This window comes from Propithecus coquereli, unplaced genomic scaffold (genome assembly GCF_000956105.1).
Source record: "Propithecus coquereli isolate 6110/MARCELLA unplaced genomic scaffold, Pcoq_1.0 Scaffold1, whole genome shotgun sequence".
NCBI classification, from domain to species: Eukaryota; Metazoa; Chordata; class Mammalia; order Primates; family Indriidae; genus Propithecus; species Propithecus coquereli.
Genome location: NW_012133857.1, coordinates 9,563,508 through 9,587,623, shown reverse-complemented (window position 1 = coordinate 9,587,623; position 24,116 = coordinate 9,563,508). Strand labels below are relative to the sequence as shown.

The following is a 24,116-nucleotide window of genomic DNA, read 5'->3' as shown; positions in this document are numbered from 1 at the left end:
CAAGAGAAATGAAAATATGTCCCCACTAAGAGTTTATGTCAATATTCATAGCAGCATTATTCCTGAGAGCAAAAATATGGAAATAAATGAAATGTTTATCACCTGGTGAACAGACAAAGAAAATCTAGTATATCCATATAATGGAATACTATTCAGAAATTTAAAAAATGAACTATTGATACATGTTACAACATGAATAAACCTACGCTAAATGAAAGAAGCCAGATGCAAAAGACTATACAATGTATGATTCCACTTACATGACATTTCTAGAAAAGGCAAATCTATAGAGACAGAAAGATCATACCTGCTGGGGGCTGGAGGTTGGAGTGGGAATGATTGTATATGCACAGGAGAGAACTTCTGGGGGGTTATGAAAATATTTTGAAAGTAGATTGGGGTGATGCTTGCACAACTTTATAAATTTACTAAAAGTCATTGAATTGTCCATGTATTATTGGTGAATTTTATGGTATGCAAATTATACTTCAATAAAATTGTTAAACAAAAATATTAAATCTCCCAATTTTAAAATGTTCTCAATTAATTCAAAGCCTCAAAGAACCTATGTGGGAAAAAAAATACCACAAGTCTGTGGGTGAAAGCCTTTGGACTGCCTATTTGCAACCTTAGTGCTAGAGGGCATGAATAGAAATTTGAATAAAATACAGTCTTTGCCCTCTAAGACTTTAAGATCCAAAAGGAGAAGATGGAACAGTAAACAGTTACAAAACTGTGTGATACTATAAGCAGATGGTACTGGGTCCCAGAGAACTGGCTCTGGCTGGAGTAGGGCAGGGTGGGGGAAACACAGGGAGTGACACTGGGGCTGGGTTTTGAAGGGTAAGTAGGAATTCAGGACATTGCAAGTGGACAAAGTGGAGAAAAGGAGTAGGTGACATTTGTAGGCAGAGGGACCAGAAAAGGCAAAGGCTCAGAGATGTGAAAAAGCAATTCCCTTCCTGAGAACTGGGAAGGTTGGAGATCGGTACTTAGCAGGCTGTATTGAAGTCTTTGGACAAGGGATTAAGTAGGATTTATTTAAGGAACAACATGGAAACACCACTTTTGGCTGAAATTACTTTGTGTATTTTGGCAAGATCATACTGCACTCTTTTTTAAAATATTCATTAATATACTGCTTACTATATGCCAGACACTGTTCTAATACTTTATATAAACTCACTAATCCCACCAACAGTGGTTCTCAAACTCTAACCTGCATCAGAATCACCTGAAGGTCTTAAAACAGAGAAACCAGTTTCTGATTTATAGGTCTGAGGGGGAGCTGGAGAATTTGCATTTCAATCCTGTTCCCAGGAGAAGCTGATGTTGCTGGTCCAGGAAGCACACTTTTGAGAGCCACTGCTTTAAATCAAACTTAGGTAAAAAAAGAAAACCCTTATTTTTTAAAAGATATCATTATCATCACAACCATTCCCATTTTACGGATGAGAAAACAGGTTATGCAACTTCCCCAAAGCTATATAGCCAGCTAGCACTGAAGACAGCATTCAATGCCAGACAATGTCTGCCATGTCTCCTAGTTCACTGGTTGCAAACAAGCAGAGTTAACTACTGGCATTTCCAATCCTTGTTTGCAACTATCAAAATATATTATACACACACATATTGGGCCTTAACTGAGACAAAAGGTTTAGAGATATTAACTGATGTCAAGGTTGTGGTGAGGGAGTCTTTGAGGAACTCTTTAGGCCATTCCAATGAAGTATTATTTTGGTCCTACTGGGATGAAGGGAGGATTTAGAAATGCACAAGTATCAATGCACAAAATGACTAATTAAATATGTAAAAGGAATTATCTTAAAGTGTCAACTCAAAATTGAACTGTATATGAATACTCATTGTATTATTTTAAATGTATTTATTTTACATTTTTTATAAATTACAAAAACATATCTAGAGAAGAAGATAACCTTGTTATATACTGCTTTTGGGGTCCCAAGATGAAAATGGCAATTCTTTCATGAATCTGCTCGCTTTTCACATCTTGATCTAATTTGTAGCACCTCCTTGGTTTCCTTCCAATAAACAACTTCTTCCTTAAATCAGTGGCATTATGTTACTTTTGAGATCTGAATCACACAGACTGTAATACAAGCCTGCATGCTCCATCTTGTCGTTTTGTAGAGTGCTGTATATCTAATTAAAGCTTCTTACAGGTCCATAAAAAGACCTAACATTAAAAAAGCAATGTGTGTCGAAGAAAGCCCCAGGGCAGATTGGAGAAGGGGTTTCTTCATTAACAATAAGCACATTTGCTTAAATTCCAAGTTAAGTAATAATATATTAATTCGTACTTGAATATTTTAAAATGTTGCCCAAGCATGATCAGATCATGTTACCACGTTTATGGTGTGGAACCAAAAATGGGTCATGTTCTTGCCAGCAGCACTCAGCTTCCCAAGAAATACTGGGGATGAATAAATGATTTACCATGTGGCCAGTACTGCATCCCTCTATGGAAGAGAATTGGAGCCAACTTTATTTAAATCAATTTATTATTCTGCCCCTTTTCATCTATTATTTTACTATTCTCATGCCTTTGTTTTCCTTAAAGAATTTATTCAAAACCTGAGTTACACAGCAGCAATATAATTTTCAAGAGCTTACACATTATTAGTCATTGTTCTGTGGTTACTGTTACATCTCAGAAACTACAGAGCTAGGAGTGGAGGCCTTCAACCACTGGGATTCCCTTGGGAGATCATTATAGTGGTATTTTCTCCCTTTTGTTGGCTATAGGGTTCCCTTAACGGTGATACCTCCCTGAGGAGAAAACTGCATGGTCTGCCAGCTTTCCAGCAACAAAGGAACGAGTTCCACAAATACAAGTTAGGAGCTCTTGCTTAATATGCTGCTACAATTTCCACATCAAAATGAGATTACTCTTTTATGGTCTTTCCAAGTCAGAGAGATCCCAGAGGAGGGGCCTTGAGGAGCAGAGGCCTTGCCTGAGGCTTTCCCTGGTGCACCTCCACAACAGGATGCTAGGGTATTAGGGTGACTGGGGGAGTCCCCCTCACCCTTAACAGAAAACTTTATTACCCTGGGAATCACACAGTTTGCACCTGGCAACAATCCACTCCTGCTTCTCAATCATCTTCAGACATGCAAAGTTGATGCTGCAGAGAAAGGTGGAAAGAAAAAGGCTTTTGGCATTTGCAGGTCAACAGAGAGATTTGCTAAAGCCATCTAGATTTCTCTTCTCCCTCTAGTTAATTCAACCAAACTTGGAGTAGCTTTTTGCCTGTGCCCTTCTTTACTAGGGGTCCTTTCTTGGGGGAGGAAACACAAAGGGCCAAGCAGGGCGGAGAAGTCTGGCACCTGGCTTGTTGGTGCTCCCTTCCAGGAACCCTGGAGGGCTAGTCTCCATTGCAGGCCATGCTTCCAGGGGTGGAAGTCGAGAGTAGTCCCCTTGCACCCTCTCCGCCACGGCCATCGCTAAAATCCCTTCCTGAGCTACCCGGCTTGGCGACCACGCTGAACCATCCATCTATGGCTACGGTTAATACCTGGCGTGTTTCGAATCCCTGACTTCATGTGCTTTACACTTCTTTAATACTTCCCAGGACAGTTTACTTTTCCACCCTTTCCAGAGCCGCCTAGTGGGGCCAGTGTCTCCCCGCTGACCTTTAAAGCCAGCACCACATTCAGATGTTGGGCTTTTTTCTTTAGCTTGAATAGCAGCAAAATCAACATAATTCTTTCAAATTAGGTTCCCAGAAAGAAGAAATTGTAGAGATAAAAACTCATATTATGTATATGTGTTCATGTGTATATATATATTTCCTCTCCTTGTTTAAATCTGGGCTGGAGATGGGGTGAACCTTAAAGGGCAAAGTGCGTGCCGCTCCCTGCCCCCCACTCTCAAGACGCAGTCATGTTGGGACGCGGCCCCTTCCCTCTGATTTCCCCAGAAAGCTAGCGCTACTTTTCCCGGCCATTGTCCCGTGTCCCCGGAGCTTCCTCTTCCACCATTCCCCGTCCTCCTCGGGGGCCTCACCCGCTTCCTCCCACCAGCCGCAGCCCAGACTCGCTGGGGTCAGAACGCCGCCAGGAAGCCCGCCAGCACCCCGTGCGCCAGCCCGCAGGTGCGCCCCGCCCCGCCCTTCCCGCGGCCACGCCCCAGAGCTTACGTCACAGTGACGTGTTTCCCGCGCAGGCGCAGCTCGGCGCCCACCTCCTCCCCGCGGCCGGTCGCCCGCTTGGTATTATGATTAGCGCTGTGTGCGGGGTTTCGGCGGCCGGGAGGGAGTTGTCGGCGCCGCGGCCGCTGCGGACGGACGCCCGCCTACCGGCTGAGGTAGGAGCGAGCGCGGAGCGCGGCGGGGCGCGGCAACCGTGGGCGGGGGTGCGGGGCCGGCCTCCGCAGCCCCAGTAGCCTCCGCTGTTGCGGGGCTGGGCGTTCGAGTCGGGGCGCCCGCCTCAGGCGGAAAGTAAGGCGCGCTCTGCGTTCCCCGCGCCGGCTGCAGCGCGCGGCCCGGGGGGACGCGGGGCCCGAACTGCGGCGGCCCTGACCCGCGGCACGGCCTGGCGGCGGGGCGGTGGCGGGGCCGGGCGGGAGCCGTCACTGCGGCGGCGAGCGGCGGGCGCCCCGAGGCCCTGCCCTTGCGGCCGCGGCGGGATTGCGGCACCTCGGAAGGCGCCCGCATCCCCGCGCCCCGCCCCGGAGCGGGCCGAGTGCGGCGCCCGTGGGGCCCCGCGCTCAGGTCTCTCCGTAGGGCGTGTATTCCTCTGTGAATTTGTTTTCGTTTTTCGAGCGAATGTAGTACAGCACGGGGGTTCCTCGGCCAAACTGCAGCTTTACAATAGAGTGGGGATATTATTGTCTATGGAGAGAGGGCAGCGGGGTAAGGAGGAGCAGCAGTGCCATTCCCGAGGGAGAGCTAGAATTTTTTTCGGACTGGGAAACCTACGTTCTTTTCCATAGTCATATCCTGTTGATTTCTTTCTGGACCATTTTATAAAAACCTTCCTACCTTTTACTCGGACTTGGGATCCAGTAAAGTGGCAGCCTTTTATCTCGGGGGTTCCTGAAACTGTTCCATTTCCAACAGTTGGATCAGATACAATCCAGTAGCTTCATAGGGAATTGCAGGATTTGGCGAGAATTTAGCAGTGGGGTTCTTAAATCTATAAACGTCTAAGGATATAGGACCTTTGAAACTGTCAAGTTACTTTTTTCCCCTTCCATTTAATTGAGTGCATTCTCAAAGTCTTAGGAGTGGTGGTAAAGTTGATTTAATGTGTTAAACATTTTATTAGGTTTTAAGATGAAGCATGGCTTGCAAGTGATGGGACTGCAAATGTTAGGCATCCTGTTGAATCTCCACCAAATTCGTGTCAAACATGGAATACCTCAGTTTGGGTTCCTGGGTTCCTTGTAGGTGGTTGAAGCGCTGTGTCCTAAACCAGTCTTGAACTTATCAGAATCTATATCAGTGTACTTTAAAGCCTGGATTGTCAAGGCTTATGTAATCAATTTGTTAGTTTATAATCTTGTTACATCGCTTTCCAGATTTATAAATCATTCCCTTAAGGAAATCTGTCTTCAACGTCTGCTTAAATATTTCTCTTGGAATTGGATTCCTCAAGAAGAATGTACTGTACAAGTGGTGATTAAACCATACTAATTAGACAAATTTCTTTTTTTAAAAAAACGCCAAATACGTGTTGATTCTTTTATCAACTATCTGTGGAGTTGTCCCAGTGGGGAAAACGAGTGGCATTCCCATTTTACAGAACTAGAATTGAGAGAAATTACATGACATTCCCAAGGTCACATTGAAGCAATGTAGAAAACCAAGTGCACGTTGCTAACTTTTCTTAATACTCTCATCCTCAAGGTTTTTGGGCAGGAAACTTTGCCACCTTTCATTTTTTAAATTTGTATAATCACTTTTTATTGTTTGTTTTGTGCACAGAAATTAATCTTGCCCTATTTTTTATGACTGAGTACATTTCTCTATATATCGCAGTACGATCCATTAGTTTAAAAATGCTAGAACTCAGAAGTCAGACTAATTTTTATTTTTCTAGACCAGAAGTATAGATTGGGGCTTTATGGTTCAGATTTAATCACATCCTAAAAGAAAGGCTTTTAAATGCCCTTATTAAAATTGAAAAGCTTTCTTGATATTTTTACTGGTCACAGGAAATACTGTTCATCTAAACTTCACTGTAGGAGCTTCCCTCATATAGAAAGTGAAACTAAATAGAAAAATATTTATTTTAGGAGATATTGAGCAGCTATGGTTCTAAGCACTAATATAAATAAAGTATGATTTCTTCCCTGTAGCAGCTTCTCTGATCGTAAGAGCTCATTACACTGCCTAGGAAGAAAACGGTACAAATGAACTTTCCACATGTCCAGAATTTTAGGAATAAAAACAGATGAGGAACTCTAAAAGACCTAATTTAGCTGCATCCTGGATGCTTATTTAACAGTCAAAAGATAGAGTTTTTAGTCAAGATGCTTTTGTAAGAAAACTGTCACTCTGAATTTATGTATTTCCCAGTGTGCATATATGTGCAGGTAAATTCTTAGAGCAACTTAGAAAAGTTGAGTGGATTCTAGCAGTTTTGAAGATAATCTTTGATCTTTTATTCATGAAACCTTTGTGTGTCTGTTTTTGGGGCCCGAGTTTAGAGAGTAGCAGTAGAGAAGTGAGTAAAAACCAGTTCCTGACTTCAGGAGCTTGGAAACTATTGGAGAACACCAAGGTAAACAGTAACAATGCAAACAGATGAATACCCTGGTGGGGCTTAGGGAAAATCCTACAGAAGCACAGAGATGAGGGCAATGAACTTGGGATGAGGTCTTGAAGGGTAGGTAGAGTTCTAGGGCAGAGAAAAAGGGAAAAGGCCCAGAGGGTTCAGGGAGGATGAGAAGACAAGGTCAAGTGGTGGGAGAAGAACTTAGATCCAAGTAGGTGAAAGGGAGTTGCTGAGGCACAGACAATGCAGCTTTTCTTTCTTTAAAGCATTTGAAAAGGAAGGCGAGAAATGGGGCAGTAGCTTTGGGGGATGGGGGAGAAAGGTTTTTTGTATTTTGTTTTAGTTTGGGAAGAGCTGGTGTAAAATCCCTCAGGCTTAATGGCCTCATGAGTGAGCACTGAGAGTGTGTTGTCTGCTCTGGATAATCCAGAGCTACGTTTTCCACACAGATGAGGATCATTTCCTCATCTGCTTTTCTGCACATCTGCTTTGGGTTGTGGCCCTCTGTTCCATGGGAAACCATTTCTGGCTGGTAGTAGGGGAGGAACCTGCCTAAGGAGGATTTCTGCTCTTTCCTCTCTGAACATGATTTCTCTGCTGTCACTTCCAGAGCCTCCTGAGAGTCTGCTTTGGCACCCCCAGCATTTGGTCTCAGTTCAGGTAGGCTCTTCCATGACAAATCAGGCCTCTTTCCCTTTCCTTATGGTGTTATGCCCCCTAGTCTGCTGCCATGTGGCTACTCAGCAGTTACTTCAAACTCAGAGGGCATTATCTGTCCATTTGACATGATGTTTCACTTTCCGGAATGTCTCCAGGCTCAAGGCAAGATTGGATTTGTCTATATCTAAACACCATATTCTCTCAACTGCATATTTGCCTAGACCATATAATGTGAGTTATGAAAAAATGCTCCAGAAGCATGGATTACACAACATAACTGTGGTCAAATCACAACCTCACGGGGCCTCATTTTCTCAGTTTTTGACATGCAGTTATCTTTCTCAAACCCAGAAGACTGTCAGCTGCTTGAAAGCAAAGACTACTTCTTTCATCTCTACATTCCCAGACCAGATGCCAGGTAGGTAGTCTATACTCAAGTTTCTTGATGAAGAATCTTTAAAAATCTAATTTTTAGTTTGTTAATTTTGCCAGCCTATTACAGAAATCATACCCATTTTAATACAGCTGAATTGGATTTGGATTGTTTTTCAGTCATAACAGTTTTAGAACTAGAAGCAAATCTTCCATCTATGATAATATGGCCTGTCCCATATTCTCAATCTGAGAGAATGGCATCACCAGCTACCACTCTCCACTAGAGTCATTCTAGATTTCTTCCTTTGCCTTGCCCTCTGTGCATTGAGTTCTTGGATTCTATTTCCAAAATGTGTCTTTTCTACTACATCCTCATCATCTCTGTGCACATATACTGGCTGCCCATTTTTAAGTCTTTAAGTAATTATTTGCCTGGCGACATTTTCGGTAGTCTCACAGCTCTAGTCTTGCCCTTCCAGTCTGCTCTTCACTCTGCTGCCAGACTGATTTGTTAAACTGTTGTCTCTGATTGCTATTCTGCTCTGGATTCTTCTTTGGCTCCTTAGGCCAGCCTTCATTTGTTCATTTAATAAAATGTGTATATTTTGGATTGATGTTATACTTGGCAGGCCGTGGGATACAGAGCTGAATAAAATAGACATAAACCTTGCATGGACTGATCTTACCATTTAGTCTTGTGGGGGGTACAAATTATTAACCACACAATTATACAGATAGTTATATGACCCCGCAATTGTGATAAGGGCCATAGTGGCAAAGGGGATGGTGCTGTCAGTGGGTGCAGGGAGGTGGGGACGGGAAGGGGATGGTTAGGAAGGTGACCTTTAAGCTGGACCGTAAAGCCTGGGTAAGAGCTGACCACACCAGAGAAGTGTAAACTGATTATTTGCATGGAATACCCTTTGGGTATCTCGCCCTTACCTACTTGTCTGACCTTGTCTCTTACACTCTGCATATATTGTCCCAGTCACTCTAAGCTCTCTTAAGTCTCTTTCCTGAAAAGCTTCTTCCCTACCATCACCAATTTCAATTCTTAGCTCAAACGTGCAAAAAATAATTTCTCTGGGATGTCTTCTATGAACCCCCCAATGCAGATTTAAGGTAAAACACCTGTTTTTCATGTCTGTTCCTGTAAGAGACAGTAAACAACTTGAGGCAGGGACCTTGCTAGTATATCCAGTAGAGGTGTTTAGGGACCAGTTTGTTGGGCCAATTGGGGATGAGGGTACTGATAATAAAATAAGATGGGTAACTATGTATACAACCCCTCTCAAATATTGAAATCTTCTGGGAGGGAGTCTAGTTCTAAAAAGTTGGGGGGGAAAATCCTTGGGTGATTGTGATCCCATTCACACCTTGTTAATATGTATTATCCCATTTAGCTTTCACAATAACTGCCCAAGGTGGTGATTATCTTTGTTTTATAGATAAAGACATGCCTTTTCATAGAAGTTGAGTGACTTGTTGGGCTCTAGATCTTGTGGCATTTTTTCCACTGTGCTGTCATGCTGCTCTGCATATTTGCTGAATAAATGAATTTTGATCATTCCTAAAATGCACCTCTTTAATGAAGATAATAAGAAAAGTTGACTATGTGGTACTTTGAAATGTTGAATCTTAGGACTGCTATCCTAGCTCCTTCTCTGTTGTTCCCTCCCTGCATATGTACACACACACACCTCTTAGGCCCTTATATTGTCTTTTACTCTATATCGCATGGCTGGGGGAAAATATTTGAATATATGTCAAACTTGGTTTAATATTTAACTACGTTGGTTCTTCTATATTAGAGACATTATCTTTTAGATATTTTAATGTAAGTTTTACAGTATGACTTACCTAGATAAAGTTCATTTTAGATTTAGGATATATTAACAATATTCAGATGTATCAACAAATATTCATGGACAGATTGTTGGACAGAAGCTGGAGTGTACTATATTCATGGATCTCTTTTTAAAATAATTGTAATAATGTACAGCCTTTTTATTTAGCAGTAGACAAAGGCAGAGTGATTGTATTTTAAGGTAAGGTTTAGCTTTCTGTTTTACATCATTTTCTGCAGGTTAAACAGTTCTCTCCTTATTGGCATAAACTATTATGAATGGTACTAAAGAAATCTGCAGTGAGAATATTCAGTCTACAGTTTGAGGGCTTAATTTTGTCCTTCGCCTTTTCTATTTTGTGAATATTTGCTAATCCGCTTGTGAAGGAAAATGCTTTTTCAGAAACAAATGGAAAGAATGTAATTTGCAAAGTGTATTAAAATTGCAGTTTGGGAAAGGATAGAGTTCTTAAGGAGAAAATAGAGCCTGCCTAAATTTTACCTGAATTACTTACTTGGTATTGGCTGGAGAGGAGTGATGCTATCACAGAATTGTATGCAAAAAATTGTATGAAGTTATTTTCAAGATGCCCTTCCATTTTTTAGATGACCACTAATTACCTCAGTCTGTTTTTTGAATGGTTATTTGCCTGTGACTTCCTTTCTCAACTTAAAAAGCAGTTTCTAAACATTTCAAAAAGTTTTTAACGGAATTATTTGTTAGTAAAGTTTATTAGGTGAGTCTTTGGTGACCCTAGGAAATTTCCTCTGTTTAATTGATTGCTGGAGCAGGTAACTTGCATGGCATATCAGAATTGGAGGAACATCAAAAGTATCAAAATAGATTCATTTTAGTGCTTTCGTTTTTCTAGGAATTAGAAAGGTATAGGTAAAAGCATTGTGTTGTTAACAGGAAAAAAACTGCAAGGCCCAGGTGTCAGCAGGGCCTGGAATACAACCTAGGTAGCGCTTACCTGAGTGTAGGACCATGACCTCTTTGGCTCTGCTTTCTCATTTGTAAAATGGGTATGATGCCTCCATTATATCACTCACTGTGAGGAATTAAATGATAACAAATGTAAAAAGCACAGTACATACATTCCCAGTAGTTGAATTCTGTTTCCTCTTTTTGAGATCTTCATTCAAACAGAACGGGAATTCTGATGGGCAGTTGTGGCAGTAAAAGACATTTTTAAAATTAGAAATGAGACAAGGAAAGAAAAATCAACTGTAGTTTTGCTATAACTCATTTCTGTATAAACCTATTTAGGTTAGTAGTAGATTTTTAGGGAAGTAGTATGTATATGGGTGTTAGAGAGATCTAATAAGTCATAATAAAAATTAGCGTTTTATGGAACTTCGAAGTGAATGTGGATGTTTAAAATTGGTTTAAATTCTCTAATAACCTTATTTCTATGTTGCTTTCATGTTAATACCTAAAGGATATTCCTCTTCTGTTGAGGCCTCATATCAGTTCTTTTATGAAAAGCTTTTCCTGTGCATTTTTAACTATTTAGTGACACATCGATTGAACTTAAGTATAATTCAAAGATAGATATGTGGTGAATTATTTAGTATGGCAAGTTTTCCATTAGTTTTGAGAGGGTAAGTGTCCATCACAGTTGTTTAAATGGCGAGCCATTAGGTATTCTTCAGAATCAGCCTTTTCCTTAACCTTACTAAATTTATCTCATTTCTGCTCAAATCATAACTTCACCCAAATCGGTATTTTCCTTTCCTAAGCCAGCCAGCCAGCCAGCCAGCCATAGGCACTCTCACTTTGCTGCTTCTGTTTATCCCATTTTTAGGAATGGTATTGCAGTACTACCTGTCGAAGGGTGAGCCTTGGTCTGTGGGCTGCCCCTGTCTTTGGCGATCCTGCCCTTCTTTAATGTCCTTTCCTCTTCCTTTGACATACCTCACCTGAGCTAACTTGTATAATTATTTATCTTTTTATATGTAGATCCTGTTTTCTTAAATCATTTATAAGATTCTAAAGGACAGGGACTGTGTTGTGTCCTACACAGTTAGGGCTCAAATTATTTGTTAATGAAAGTGACTCTGTTCCTGTTCCGCAGCCTGAAGCAGGTGCATATCTTCTCCCTCAGAGGAAGCAAAATATTTCATTGAGTATGTCTTGTTTATTACCATTACATAAATAGGCATTAGGTAGTATATTAGACTGTATTTTCAGGGAAATTGGTATATTTCATATATCTCTCTCTTAATGGAAAAGTAAATTGAATAAGTATGTATAGAAAGTCAAATTTTAATAACCTCTGCCTTTCCTGAAATATAAAAGCAGTATATATTCACTGTCAAAACTTTTAAAGAAAAAGCATAAGAGAAAAAAATTTTGTGATCTTACTAATTTAACATTTTGGGTTTTAAAAATATACACTTATACAAATTATATGCTTTTTTAAAAAACTGGGATCATATGCTATGAAATTTGGTATATAAGTTTATTTTAACTTAACATTATGTTGTGAGAATTTTCCTCATGAGATTAAATAAATAGCCTCAAAATACAGTGGCATAGTGTTAATGTTGGATTATACTTGTGATTTATTTGGCCATTTCCTTATTGTAGACCTTTAGGTTATTTCTCATTTTTCTGCATATATAAATATCACAGTGAACACTGTTGAATATGAATGTTTGTCCACATCTTTATGTCTTTAAGACATAAATCTAGTATTAAGATTATTAAAGATACTGCTTATTTTAAGGCTCTTGATACAGGTTGAGTATCCCTTAACTGAAATGTTTGGGACCAGAAGTGTTTTGAATTTTGGATTTTTTCTGATTTTGGAATATTTGCATATACTTAATGAGATATCTTGGGAATGGGACCCAAGTGTAAACATGAAGTTCATTTATGTTTCATATACACCTTATACACATAGCCTTAAGGCAGTTTTAGACAATATTTTAAATAATTTTGTGTGTAAAACAAAGTTCTGACTGCGTTTTAACTGAGACTCATCACGTGAGGTCAGGTGTGGAATTTTCCGCTTGTGGCATATCAGCACTCAAAAAGTTTCAGGTTTTAGAGCATTTTGGATTTCAGATTTTCGGATTAGGGATGCTCAACCTATACATGAATTGACAGATTGCTTTTTAGAAAGGTGACTTGCAGTCCCACCAACGTAACAATCCCCAACCGATCGTGTCTTTTAAGTCAGAGTCAGTGAAATGTTAGGTGCCAGTATTTTGGTTTATGGATTAGGTTTTTTTTCTGTATCCACATTCTTTTTTTGATCATTTTTTAATGACAATCTTCATCACAATATCAGTAGGGGAAAAAAAGATGATAGGGAGTTAAAATGAGTTTTGACAGTGCTAATGAAAGCTTCGGAAGATAATAGATTTAGATTATTAAGTTTTTAATTCTCTGTAACTTTGAACTTTTATTCTGTTTTCTGGCAGCAATGAGTAATTGTGGGTTGGCTTTATTTTGGAGTAATTTCTACACACCAGCTTTTGTTTAAGTCATTATTTATTACCTGAGCACTTTATGCCAAAGCCATCACCATACTAATTTTTAAGTCTTGTCTACCCCTAAGTAGAAGTGGTGACACACTTAGCATTTTTCATCACTTTAACAAGAGGCAGAATCTGTTTAGGAATTTGAATTTGTTGTCTGCATTGCTGGTGCAAGTTCTGTGGCTTGGGTGAAGTAGTAAATTCTCCTCCACATCAGTTCGTGATTGGCCTAACTCCTGAATGCATTCAAATTCCTTGATATATCCTGGACTATCGCTTGTTTTACTTAGAGGAAATAAAGATTACTTAAACCAGCACTTCAGGAATTCTGCAACCAGATCACTGCCTTGAGAGACTGGAGCAGGCTTCTGAGCATGACATGTCTAATCCTCTCAATGACCCTGAGTCCATTAAAATTGATGAGGACTTAGAACATATTTTAGTAGGCAATTAAAGATTTGGGGGTACAGTTTTACCTGTTAGGACATATGTAAGACACTTAAATACAGTTTTAGTGTAGCTTTGTAAAAACTCAACGTTTAGTTGTCTGTATTAGATGGAGAGCATTGGCATAGATTTTTTTAAAAGCATTTAGTATGTTTGGGAGGTTTTTGTGTATTGGAATATTGGTGGTCTTATTGTGGGGGCAAATTTATAATATTCCCAACAAAATGTTTACCTAATATATAGAGGCTATAGTAGTAGTATAATTTTTGCACACAATGCTTTTTGTTCAACTTCTCTACTTTCTCAGGCCTTAGGATTGATCCAGAGTGGTATCCAGGCAGAGCCACCTTTGTTCAGCATACTGTTTTGTCCTTACCTCTCCTAAGGAGAGGTGTGAGGAGAAGACATTTGATATACAGACCAGACTGCAATGGTGATGATGTCAATGAAAAGCTAAAAGTGAGTTTTAACAAGAATAACAGGGTGAATTCCAAATTGATAGTAGGTTTAACAGAAGCTGGTTCTACAACTGTTTTCAGCAGCTTGCAAAACGTGTGTAGGGCCACCCACACTTCCTTCCTCTTCTCCAGCCACACCCACACGCTTCAGTTGCTTCTGCTCTCTTTAGCTGGGAGAACATCAGTATATTCTTGCAACACATACCAGTACTTGTTTCTCAGACATGAATTTCCATATTATAAATGCTTTTGGCCAGTTGGCCTGTTTCATTTAGGTCCAGCCTAGTTATATGCATGTACTAAATAAGAAGGTTGCTTTAGAATGGCCTATTTTAGTGGTATTTTCTGTTTAAAAAGATGTCATCTTAGCTGTGTAGTCATTAAAAATACTGATTTAAAAGAACTTAGTGCATGGGAAAATAGTCATCCTATAAAGTAGAGGAAAAGTGATTATCAAACTTCATGTACAGTATCTTAGCTTTGTAAGGAAGCATAAGTATAAAGAATATACACTCAGACCTGATGAGAAGTCATCCTAGATGAGATTACAGGTGATTTTTATTTTTTTTGTTGTTTTTCTGCATTTTTTAAATTTTCTAAAATGAACTTGTATTAACTTGTCCAAATTGTATTTCGGAGAGAAATATTTTAAAAGTAGTTACAAATCTCTCTCTACCCCAACATCCCCACCCCACCCCAAGTATATCCCATTTTATTAAAAAAAATTGTGTCTGGGCATATATTATAAGTAGAAAATAATTTGGAAGGCTGCATACCAAAATGTTAACAGATGTTATCATAAAGGGTGGGATGATTTTTTTTAAATTCCCCTCTCTTTTTGCCAGTCTCTGCATTCTAATTGCATTTTTCTCCTAAACTAAATAGATTTTTCTATTATAACTGAAACAAAAATGCTAAAAAAAAGGAAGGTACTATGTCAAATGAAAAAAACACGATGCAGGATATAAAGTTATGTATAGAATGATCATGGCTTTGTCAAACAACATAAAAAAGAAGCTGTAGGCCGGGCGCGGTGGCTCACGCCTATAATCCTAGCTCTCTGGGAGGCCGAGGCGGGCAGATTGTTTGAGCTCAGGAGTTCGAAACCAGCCTGAGCAAGAGCGAGACCCCGTCTCTACTAAAAATAGAAAGAAATTAATTGGACAACTAAAAATATATATAGAAAAAAAATTAGCTGGGCATGGTGGTGCACGCCTGTAGTCCCAGCTACTCGGGAGACTGAGGCAGGAGGATCGCTTGAGCCCAGGAGTTTGAGGTTGCTGTGAGCTAGGATGACACCACGGCACTCTAGCCCAGGCAACACAGTGAGACTCTTGTCTCAAAAAAAAAAAGAAGAAGCTGTGTATAAATATTTGCAGATTGACCACCAAAACGTTAGTGCGACTGATTTTCAGTGCTAGGACTTTGGATGCTTTTTTATTTTTATTTCCCACTCTGTTTTCCAGATTTTCCATAAGAATATATTTAATGGGGAAAAATATAGAGGAGTATTTAGTCCTTTTTGAAAGGGTATATTTGATAGAAAGTTATCTTAATATCATTTTAAAAGCAAATAGATTTTGTGAGGTGTTTTATTGAAAAATCACCAGACTTCGATGCTTAGCTGCAATGGTGATAAGACATTATTTCCTTTATCTTACAATCTTAGAGCACTCATTTTCCGTTTAGTATATTTTAGGAAACTGAATTTAGCAGAATTTTTATGAAAGCAAAAGAGAAATAATAGTTTGATAAATTTATTCCCTTAAAGTACAGTGAACAACTAAAACAATTTCTGCTTGGGAAGGGGGAATGCTGTCATTGTAACAATGATGGTGGTGGTGGTAGCTAGTATTTAGTGAATACTTACTCTGTACCAGGCACTGTTCTAAATACTTTACCTATATTAACTCATTTAATTCTCACCACAGCCTATGAGGTAATATTCGTATTACTAACATTTTCTGATGAAGAAACTGACCATACATAGAGGTCAGGTAACTTACTGAGTTCCTATGGCTAGTGATTGGTGAGCTGGGATTCAAATCCAGTTGTTGGCCTTTGGAACCCGTGGCCAGTCACTGGACTACCACACTGCCTTGCCACAGAGACTGGATGAAACGGGGTGTTAGAAAGAGAGAAGCAAACAAGGATTATGGGAGGAGCTACCATATCCAACTTGTGAAGGACTAGGCAGGCAGGCATACCATGGTTCACCAGTCACTAGATGTGGAACTGCGCCCATGGCTTTGCCAGCCCCGTGTGCCCCGCAGACCAGTTGATTTCTGCTCATTCCCGTCAGGAGACTTGTTTTCACATCCAGAGGTCACCCACCTTTCCTCCTCCTTTTACCTTTCCTGTCCATTTGCCCCCACCCCCTTGCACTCCTTTTCTCTCAAGTGCATGTGAACTTGGGCTTAATGATTTAGTGTATAGTATAAACTGCATCGGCCTAGTGTGAATGTTTAGGGCTTTCAGTTACTTGTGTGATACTTTGTTGTCATGGAAAGGCCTGCAAAGCTATCTCAGTCAGTATTTCCTTACTGTGCCACAAAGTTGGATATAAGTGATCTGTCACATTCTCTTTGTTTATAGTGCTAGTTTCTTTTTTTTACCATCAAATGGCAAGCCTCTGATGTGAAATTGTGTGTTTCCTGATAGAGGCATCATAACTGATTTCCCCTTACCTGCTAGTATATTGTAAAAGTTGCCCTCCTTGACTATGGTAGAGGGTGTTTCATGAGCTTGTAGAGACTCCTGGAGGTGGGGTGGGCTTCAAAGCCAGGCTGAGCAGGATTGGAGCCAGAGACATCAGGCAAGTTGAGCTTCATTGTACCTACCTTGCAGGTTCATAATGAGGATTAGGCGAAATGCAAGTTGAGGGCCTGTTACACAGGAGGTATTTAGCAAATGGAAAATGTACCGCTCTTATTATTATTTCTTCCTTTTGGGGGAGTAATCTTTCTGACCTGTCACCTGGAAAAATCTATATGTACCTGTTCACTCTGAAATTACGGTTTATTAAATGTTCTTTAAAGGAGATGTAATTCATAGAGAGCAGAAGGATAATAGGGGGAGACTAGGTCACTAAAGACACATTTTACCATTTTTGTACCTTTGTCTAGATCCAGCCCTAGGGTATATGTTTTTACTTTAAGCAAAATTAAAACAAATAGAACTAAACCAAATTATTTTTCTGTATTTTCTTTAGGGGAAAGAAGCAACTAACGAAACACAGTGATAACAAGGATTATTCAGTATGCAGTTTGCAGGGTACGGCTTTGAGCCGTACAAATTCACCTTTACATGAGCCACATCTTAACATTTAGCATCGATGTTCAGAATGACTTTTGGGAACTGCAAGATCCTCAAAGATCAAAAAACGATTTAAGTACTTCCTACTCTGACTCAAAATGCACTTGATAGTAGGATTAGACAGTGGACTAGTATTTTAAAAGATGTTCACTAACAAGGATATTTTCCCTCCCAACCTTCAGTTAATCATAATGCTGTGTTCCCAGCATACACTTCAATTGTGGTTTCATAGACAGTGGACAGGGGTGTGCTCATACAAAAAGTAAAGTCTTTGATAGTGAGAGTGATTAATCATTTCATTACAGGGTACTCTGTTACTGTAAAGAGACCTATTAGATTCTTTCCCATGAGCTTGCGATAGGTTAAAAATTTATTTCACTGTGCCCTTTTGCTGGCACAGGTCTGGGAAGAGAAACATCAAGGTGTTAATAGTGATTATCTCTGTGTGTCTGAGACCCTGGAAAAAGACTTTTTTTCATTTATTATTTTTGTAATAAAACAGTTTAAATTTTTAAAAACTCAGATGTATTTAGAAAATCTGATTTATGTGTCACCTTCCAAGACAACATCTAAAATGATAGATGAAAAAAACAAAGTTATATAATTTGGGGGTAGCCTGAAGGAGTCTGTTTTGAAAGCTAAAGTTGCGCTTGCAAGCTTGTGCAATAGAAACATGTACTTGGGTAGAATTTTAATAATTACTGCCCTTATAATTAATTGAAGTTAAAGACTTAAAGATAATTTCCTTCCCCCCAGAGTTAGCCTACAGTTTTTATTTTTGAAAATTAAATATACCTGGCCAGGCACGGTGGCTCACGCCTGTAATCCTAGCACTCTGGGAGGCCAAGGTGGGAGGATTGCTTGAGCTCAGGAGTTTGAGACCAGCCAGAGCAAGAGTGAGATCCTGTCTCTACTAAAAATAGAAAAATTAGCTGGGCGCAGTGGCACGTGCCTGTGGTCCCAGCTACTTGGGAGGCTGAGGCAGAAGGGTTGCTTGAGCCCAGGAGTTTGAGGTTGCACTGAGCTATGATGATGCCACTGCACTCTAGCCAGGGCAACAGAGCGAGACTCTGTCTCCAAAAAAAAAAAAAATTTAAATATACCTGAGCGAAGTTTCTTATGGGGAACTGCTGTCCAAATAAAGCAAGGTCTTTCAATTTCAATTTTCCTGTTAATCTTTTCATTAAAATTATGAATTCAGATGACAGAGATATAGAAGATGACACAGATGTAACTCAGATGACACAGTATAGAAGAAATTTGCTTTTTTCCCCTTAGTACCTGTACATCGTATTGGTTTCTTGTTAAAAAAAAATCATAATAGAAACAAGATTGATAATTTAGTTTTGGCTCTGAAATCATTTTGCAGAAATAATGCAGCATAGACTTAAAGCATAGTTTTAAAGCATAGACTTTGATGTCAGCAGCCCTGAGTTTGAATCCCGTCTCTTTCTCACACTGGCCCTGTAGCCTTGGCCAAGTTACTTAATATTTTTGTGCCTCGAAATGGGTCTAATAATCCCTGTTTCTGAGGGAAATTTTAAGGATTAAATGAGGATGGTGTAAAGCATTTGGTTTGTGATTGGTATATAGTACTCATTCAGTGAATATTGGTACTATTTATTATTACAATAATTACTAAAACATAAAAAACATATTAGGAAACATATTAACATTAACTTTTTAAGCTTGTAATGTATAAATTTCTTGAGGTGGTCCTAGGTACATGATTTAGGTCATTTCTAAAGTGATACCAGTATAAAAATATCTTTGTACCTCTTTTATATACCTCTTTTATGGCATTTTAACTCTTAAGATACTGTTATCCTAAATGTGACATTGATTAAGGTGGTCAAATATTTATAAAGAGTTTGGGCTTTGAAATACGAATTAGGTTTGAATCCTGGCTTTAGCACTTGATATGTCACATGTATCTATAGAGCAGAATCTGTTTCCTTGGCTATAAAAATGAGACTAATGCTGACCTTTCAGGGTTGTCAAGATCCAGTGACGCAGACTAGTTCGATTCATTCTATAGAAATACCTATAGTAGGTTTTCAATAAATGTTAGCTTTTCTTCTGTTCTTTTAAGTAAAAATGAAATTTAAAGGAATTTAATGCTAGTGCTTTAAAAAAAAACTACCTTATTATATGTAAATTCAGTATTTTCATCTAAGTGGATTAATATAAGTACAGCTCTTAATATGTAACTGAAAATGTGAAATTGTATATTCAGAGCATTAGAAAAGGCTTCACCAAAAGGGTGGATATGGACTAATAGGAAACAGAGTTAGTCTTGGGAGGTTGCTATATTCCTCATTGGGCTTTATTATTTAATTCCATTAAATTTTGGTCAGAAAAAAGTGGGAGTTCAGCCTGTGAGATTTAAAGTGATATCTTAATTTGAATAATTTTATGCACTTGTTTTATAAATGAGTCAGGGTTATTTATAAAGCCCATTTCTATATTTGGAATTATAAAGGTTGACAATTTTAAATGCAATATGAAATTTGGTCTTTAAAACCAAATGGTCTTGGGCCAGGCGCTGTGGCTCATGCCTGTAATCCTAGCACTTTGGGAGGCCTAGATGGGAGGATCGCTTGAGGTCAGGAGTTCGAAACCAGCCTGAGCAAGGGTGAGACCCCGTCTTAAAAAAAAAAAAAAAAAACACCAAATGGTTTTTAAGACTTAAATGATCTATAAGACTGCATGCTTTGTTTACTCTTGTAATATAAGCAGCTCATAGTGAGTTATGATTGAGAGTTGCAAAACCATAATAAAAATAGGCATAACTTTTTTTATTTTTTTTAGAGAGAGAGATACTACCATCAGGCATAACTTTTAAATACTGAGTACCATCAATTAACAAATACTTACAAATAAGCATCTACTGCGTGTCAGGTGCTGTCCTAGGCAGTAGTGACACAAACACTATTGCCTCATAAATATTTTGGAAAAAAGTTGCATTTCAAACTTTAATAAAACAGTCTTGATTACCTGCTGTATGTAAGCACTGCTCTAGGTGTTGGGGGTAGGTAGAAGAACAAAATAGAACCTTAGAATAGAAAATCCTCAGGAACCTTCCAGTCTCAGGGTGGAGATAGTGTACCCAAATAACCTATAGAATAAGACCACATGGGATGGAAGTGTCCCAAGGCACTTTGGAGATACTGAGGAGAGAAGGTAATTCTAGCTGGGAGAGTTAGAGAAGGCTTCGTGGAATAGATTTTTTTTGCATTTAAAATATTGCTGATCTTGGGGAAACAGGAAAAAGTTGTTGGGTTTCTGTCCAAATGTTTATTCTTTGTGTTTTCCCTCCTTGTCAACTCTTGCCTCATTTCTAACACACTAATTGAAATTACTTTTGGAAAATATTTGTTTTTTTAAACATAGCTCATCCAACGTGCCAGTTTTCTTCTGACATTACAAAAAAATTGCTTCCAACAAACTAATTTTTTTTCAGTTTGCAAAATTTAATTGGGTATTTAAATTCTCAACTTTTACAATGTAAACTCTAAATATAGAAATAGGTTCTTGTAAATGACCCTGACTCATTTGATGTCTCTATTTCCTCAAGCTTCTTTTAAAATGGAAAAAAAAAAAAAAAAGAAGCCATTTTAAGTGTACAAGGAAAAGTCACAGAAACTTAATTTTGTTTCTCCTCTTATTTTGTAGATATCCATGGCGACACTGAAAATGAATTTCTTATTTTCACCAGATATTCATATATGAGAAGATCTATTTCAAACAGTGTAAAACTTTTTCTTCTGTTGGACCAGCATGGCAGGATTCAAGCGAGGGTATGATGGAAAGATTGCTGGATTATATGATCTGGATAAAACCTTGGGTCGAGGTCATTTTGCAGTGGTTAAACTTGCCAGGCATGTTTTCACAGGTGAAAAGGTGGCAGTAAAAGTTATTGACAAGACAAAACTGGACACTCTAGCTACTGGTCATCTTTTCCAGGAAGTGAGATGCATGAAACTAGTGCAGCATCCTAACATCGTGCGCCTTTATGAAGTCATTGACACCCAGACCAAACTATATCTTATTCTAGAACTTGGGGATGGAGGAGATATGTTTGATTACATAATGAAACACGAGGAGGGTCTTAATGAAGACTTGGCCAAGAAGTACTTTGCTCAGATAGTTCATGCTATATCTTATTGCCATAAACTCCATGTGGTTCACAGAGACTTAAAACCAGAGAATGTAGTCTTCTTTGAAAAACAAGGTCTTGTAAAGTTGACAGACTTTGGTTTCAGCAACAAATTTCAACCAGGAAAGAAGCTCACTACAAGCTGTGGATCTCTTGCATATTCTGCTCCAGAAATTCTGCTTGGTGATGAGTATGATGCACCTGCAGTAGGTAGGTAACCTTCTGTCCAATATTTGCCCACTTGAGTTCTACCAGCCGGCATTTAGTTGGTCAGACTGTTTGTTGTTTATCTAAAAATAATTTCTAAGGGAATTTTTATTAAATGTGTCTTAACAAATTGGGTTTCATGAATGCCATATATCTCTAAAGCTGGCAATTAGTTTATTTCAATGGCAGATGTCTAAAGTATATTTGTCAGAACAAAGGAAAACGAGTACATTATCATTTAAGGTAACTTCTCTTTTGCTCATTGCAATTTTTTTCTTAAGGTCTGAGTACTTTTCTTGTCTTAGATTTTTCTGGTCCTAGCCCTCTCCTTCCTGTGCATATCCTCTAACAATCATTTGAGACCCATATTGGAGAGGTACTATGAATATTACAGTGCAATGTAAAGAATTTGGGTATTGGCATCATTTGTTAACTGTGACCTTGAATGAATACTTAACCACTCTGTTTCATTTCTTCATCCAAGAAAGAGAATTAAATCATATACAAGTATAGCATTCCCATATTATATTGTTCACTTTTCATAGCAACCTGTGTGGTTGTTAATTGTTCATCTCATCATTCATAATAGGAAACTGACAGAGGCCTGCACTATGGTGGATTCTGGAATAGTGGTTGCCGTTGGCATTTCCAAGTACCTTCTCCTTGTCAGGAGTTACCTACTTGTGTTGAAAGTGTTTACTGCTTTTCAGCTTGTGTCAACTTTGTCCCCCTTGAGGTTATATCTGTTTCAAAGGTCATTTAGGAATTTGTTTTTAATGTTTAAGGATTTGTTGATCTGAAGGTACGGTCAGCTTTTTAATTTGTTAGTTTAATCTTGGAAAAATATGCCCTAATGTTACATGTATATGGTGTCACACTTCACAGGTGAATCTTCTGCTTGCATTCTGATCATTTGAAATGCAGGTTAAAGAAGATTAATGACAAAGGCACACTTAACATTTGAAGAGTGCTGATGTTATACTGAATACACTGTACACCAAAACACTGGTTTTCATGTTAGACTATTTTGTTCCGGAAAAGAAAGGGTTAATGAATGGTTTCTGCCTACTACATACAGATAACTAGGCTTCACTAAGTCTTTCATTAGAATATTTGAGCCAGAGACGTTTGATTAGTGGAGCTACTCTAATCAGGAAATGAAGCCAGGAATGTACAAAAGAGGAAACAAATGTCTGCACATGAAAAGATCTTCAACGTCATTGAAGATCTCATTGAACTTCATTAAAACCACAATAAGATACTCTTTCATACTTTTCACATTGGGAAAAACTAAAGGGTTGGTAGGACTGTAGAATAACAGAAACTCTTGTACTATTTAGAATACAATTTGGTGATATCTAGTAAAGTTACAGATGTATGTATATTGTGACCCAGCAATTCAGCTCCTATGTATGCATCCTAGAGAAGCTCTCACACATGTATACAAGAGATTTTCAAAGAATGTTTTTAACAGCATTGTTGAATCTACATCAGGAGAATAAATTGTTCATTATTCACACTGAGTTCTATACATTGGTGAAAATTAATGAAACATGTATGTCAACATGACTGGATTTCACAAGCGTAATATTTAAGGAAAAACAAATTGGTGAAGAGTCCATGTAATACAGCATTCGAATCCAAGAATTTAAAATAAAAATTTAAAACATACAAAACAGTATTATATATCGTTTAGGGGTACACACACATGTAGTAAACTGTGAAGAATGCATGAGAGCAAGATAGGTTACTTTCTGAGGGCAGGCATATCTACAGGGTTTCAACTCTATTGGTGATGTTTATTTTCAAAGTTGGGTGGTGGGTACCCAGGTGTTCATTGTAATGTTCTTTTTTTTTTCATATATCTTAAATGTTGTATAATAAAACTTTGAAAAAACTAAAAAAAAAGGAAAATAAAATCGGGAGGGTGCTCACCAATCTGATAAATGACGACCTTGTGTTGTTGAAGGAGGACTGGGTAGAGTTCATGGGTAATTTTCATTTTTGTTGTTTGTTGTTTACTTCAATTCATGTGTAATTGTGTGATTGAAATAAATACAGGATTGCTTTTAAAAAAGTGAACAGTTATCTTTATGTTAATGTACTATTAGTTTATTGTGCCAAAATCAATCAGTGATTTTTTTTTTTTACAAATGTTGAGCCAAATGAGCATGGACAAAAATTAAAATCTGTCATTATATTAAATTGTCAGATATTGCTAAATAAAACAACTTGGGTGTAGTTTTATAAGTAAGTGTTTTATAGTATACTAGTCCTCAGCATTGAGATTTAGCTGGGGAATTGTCTATTTTATTATTATTTTTGAAGAATCAGAGTTTGATTATACTTATGACACTTTTGTTTTTTATGTCATTATTTTTTCTTTCATCTTTATTCATTTTTTCTAGGATCTTTGAGT

The 24,116-nt window shown here is 38.4% G+C and overlaps 1 protein-coding gene across 2 annotated transcripts in view; it reads left to right on the top strand.

Annotated features, from left to right (window-relative positions):
• The first annotated feature begins 4,162 nt into the window (after positions 1-4,162).
• The window catches only part of SNRK (SNF related kinase), a 57,943-nt gene continuing 37,989 nt past the window's right edge, over positions 4,163-24,116 (top strand). The window contains exons 1-2 of one of the 2 annotated variants that reach the window (XM_012638444.1): positions 4,163-4,327; positions 21,007-21,700. In XM_012638444.1, coding sequence (XP_012493898.1) covers positions 21,112-21,700 — 589 coding nt within the window. In that variant the 5' untranslated portion in view covers positions 4,163-4,327; positions 21,007-21,111. Of the gene's footprint in view, positions 4,328-17,227; positions 17,290-21,006; positions 21,701-24,116 lie in introns of those variants that run through there. The other variant, XM_012638438.1, reaches the window with a different exon arrangement.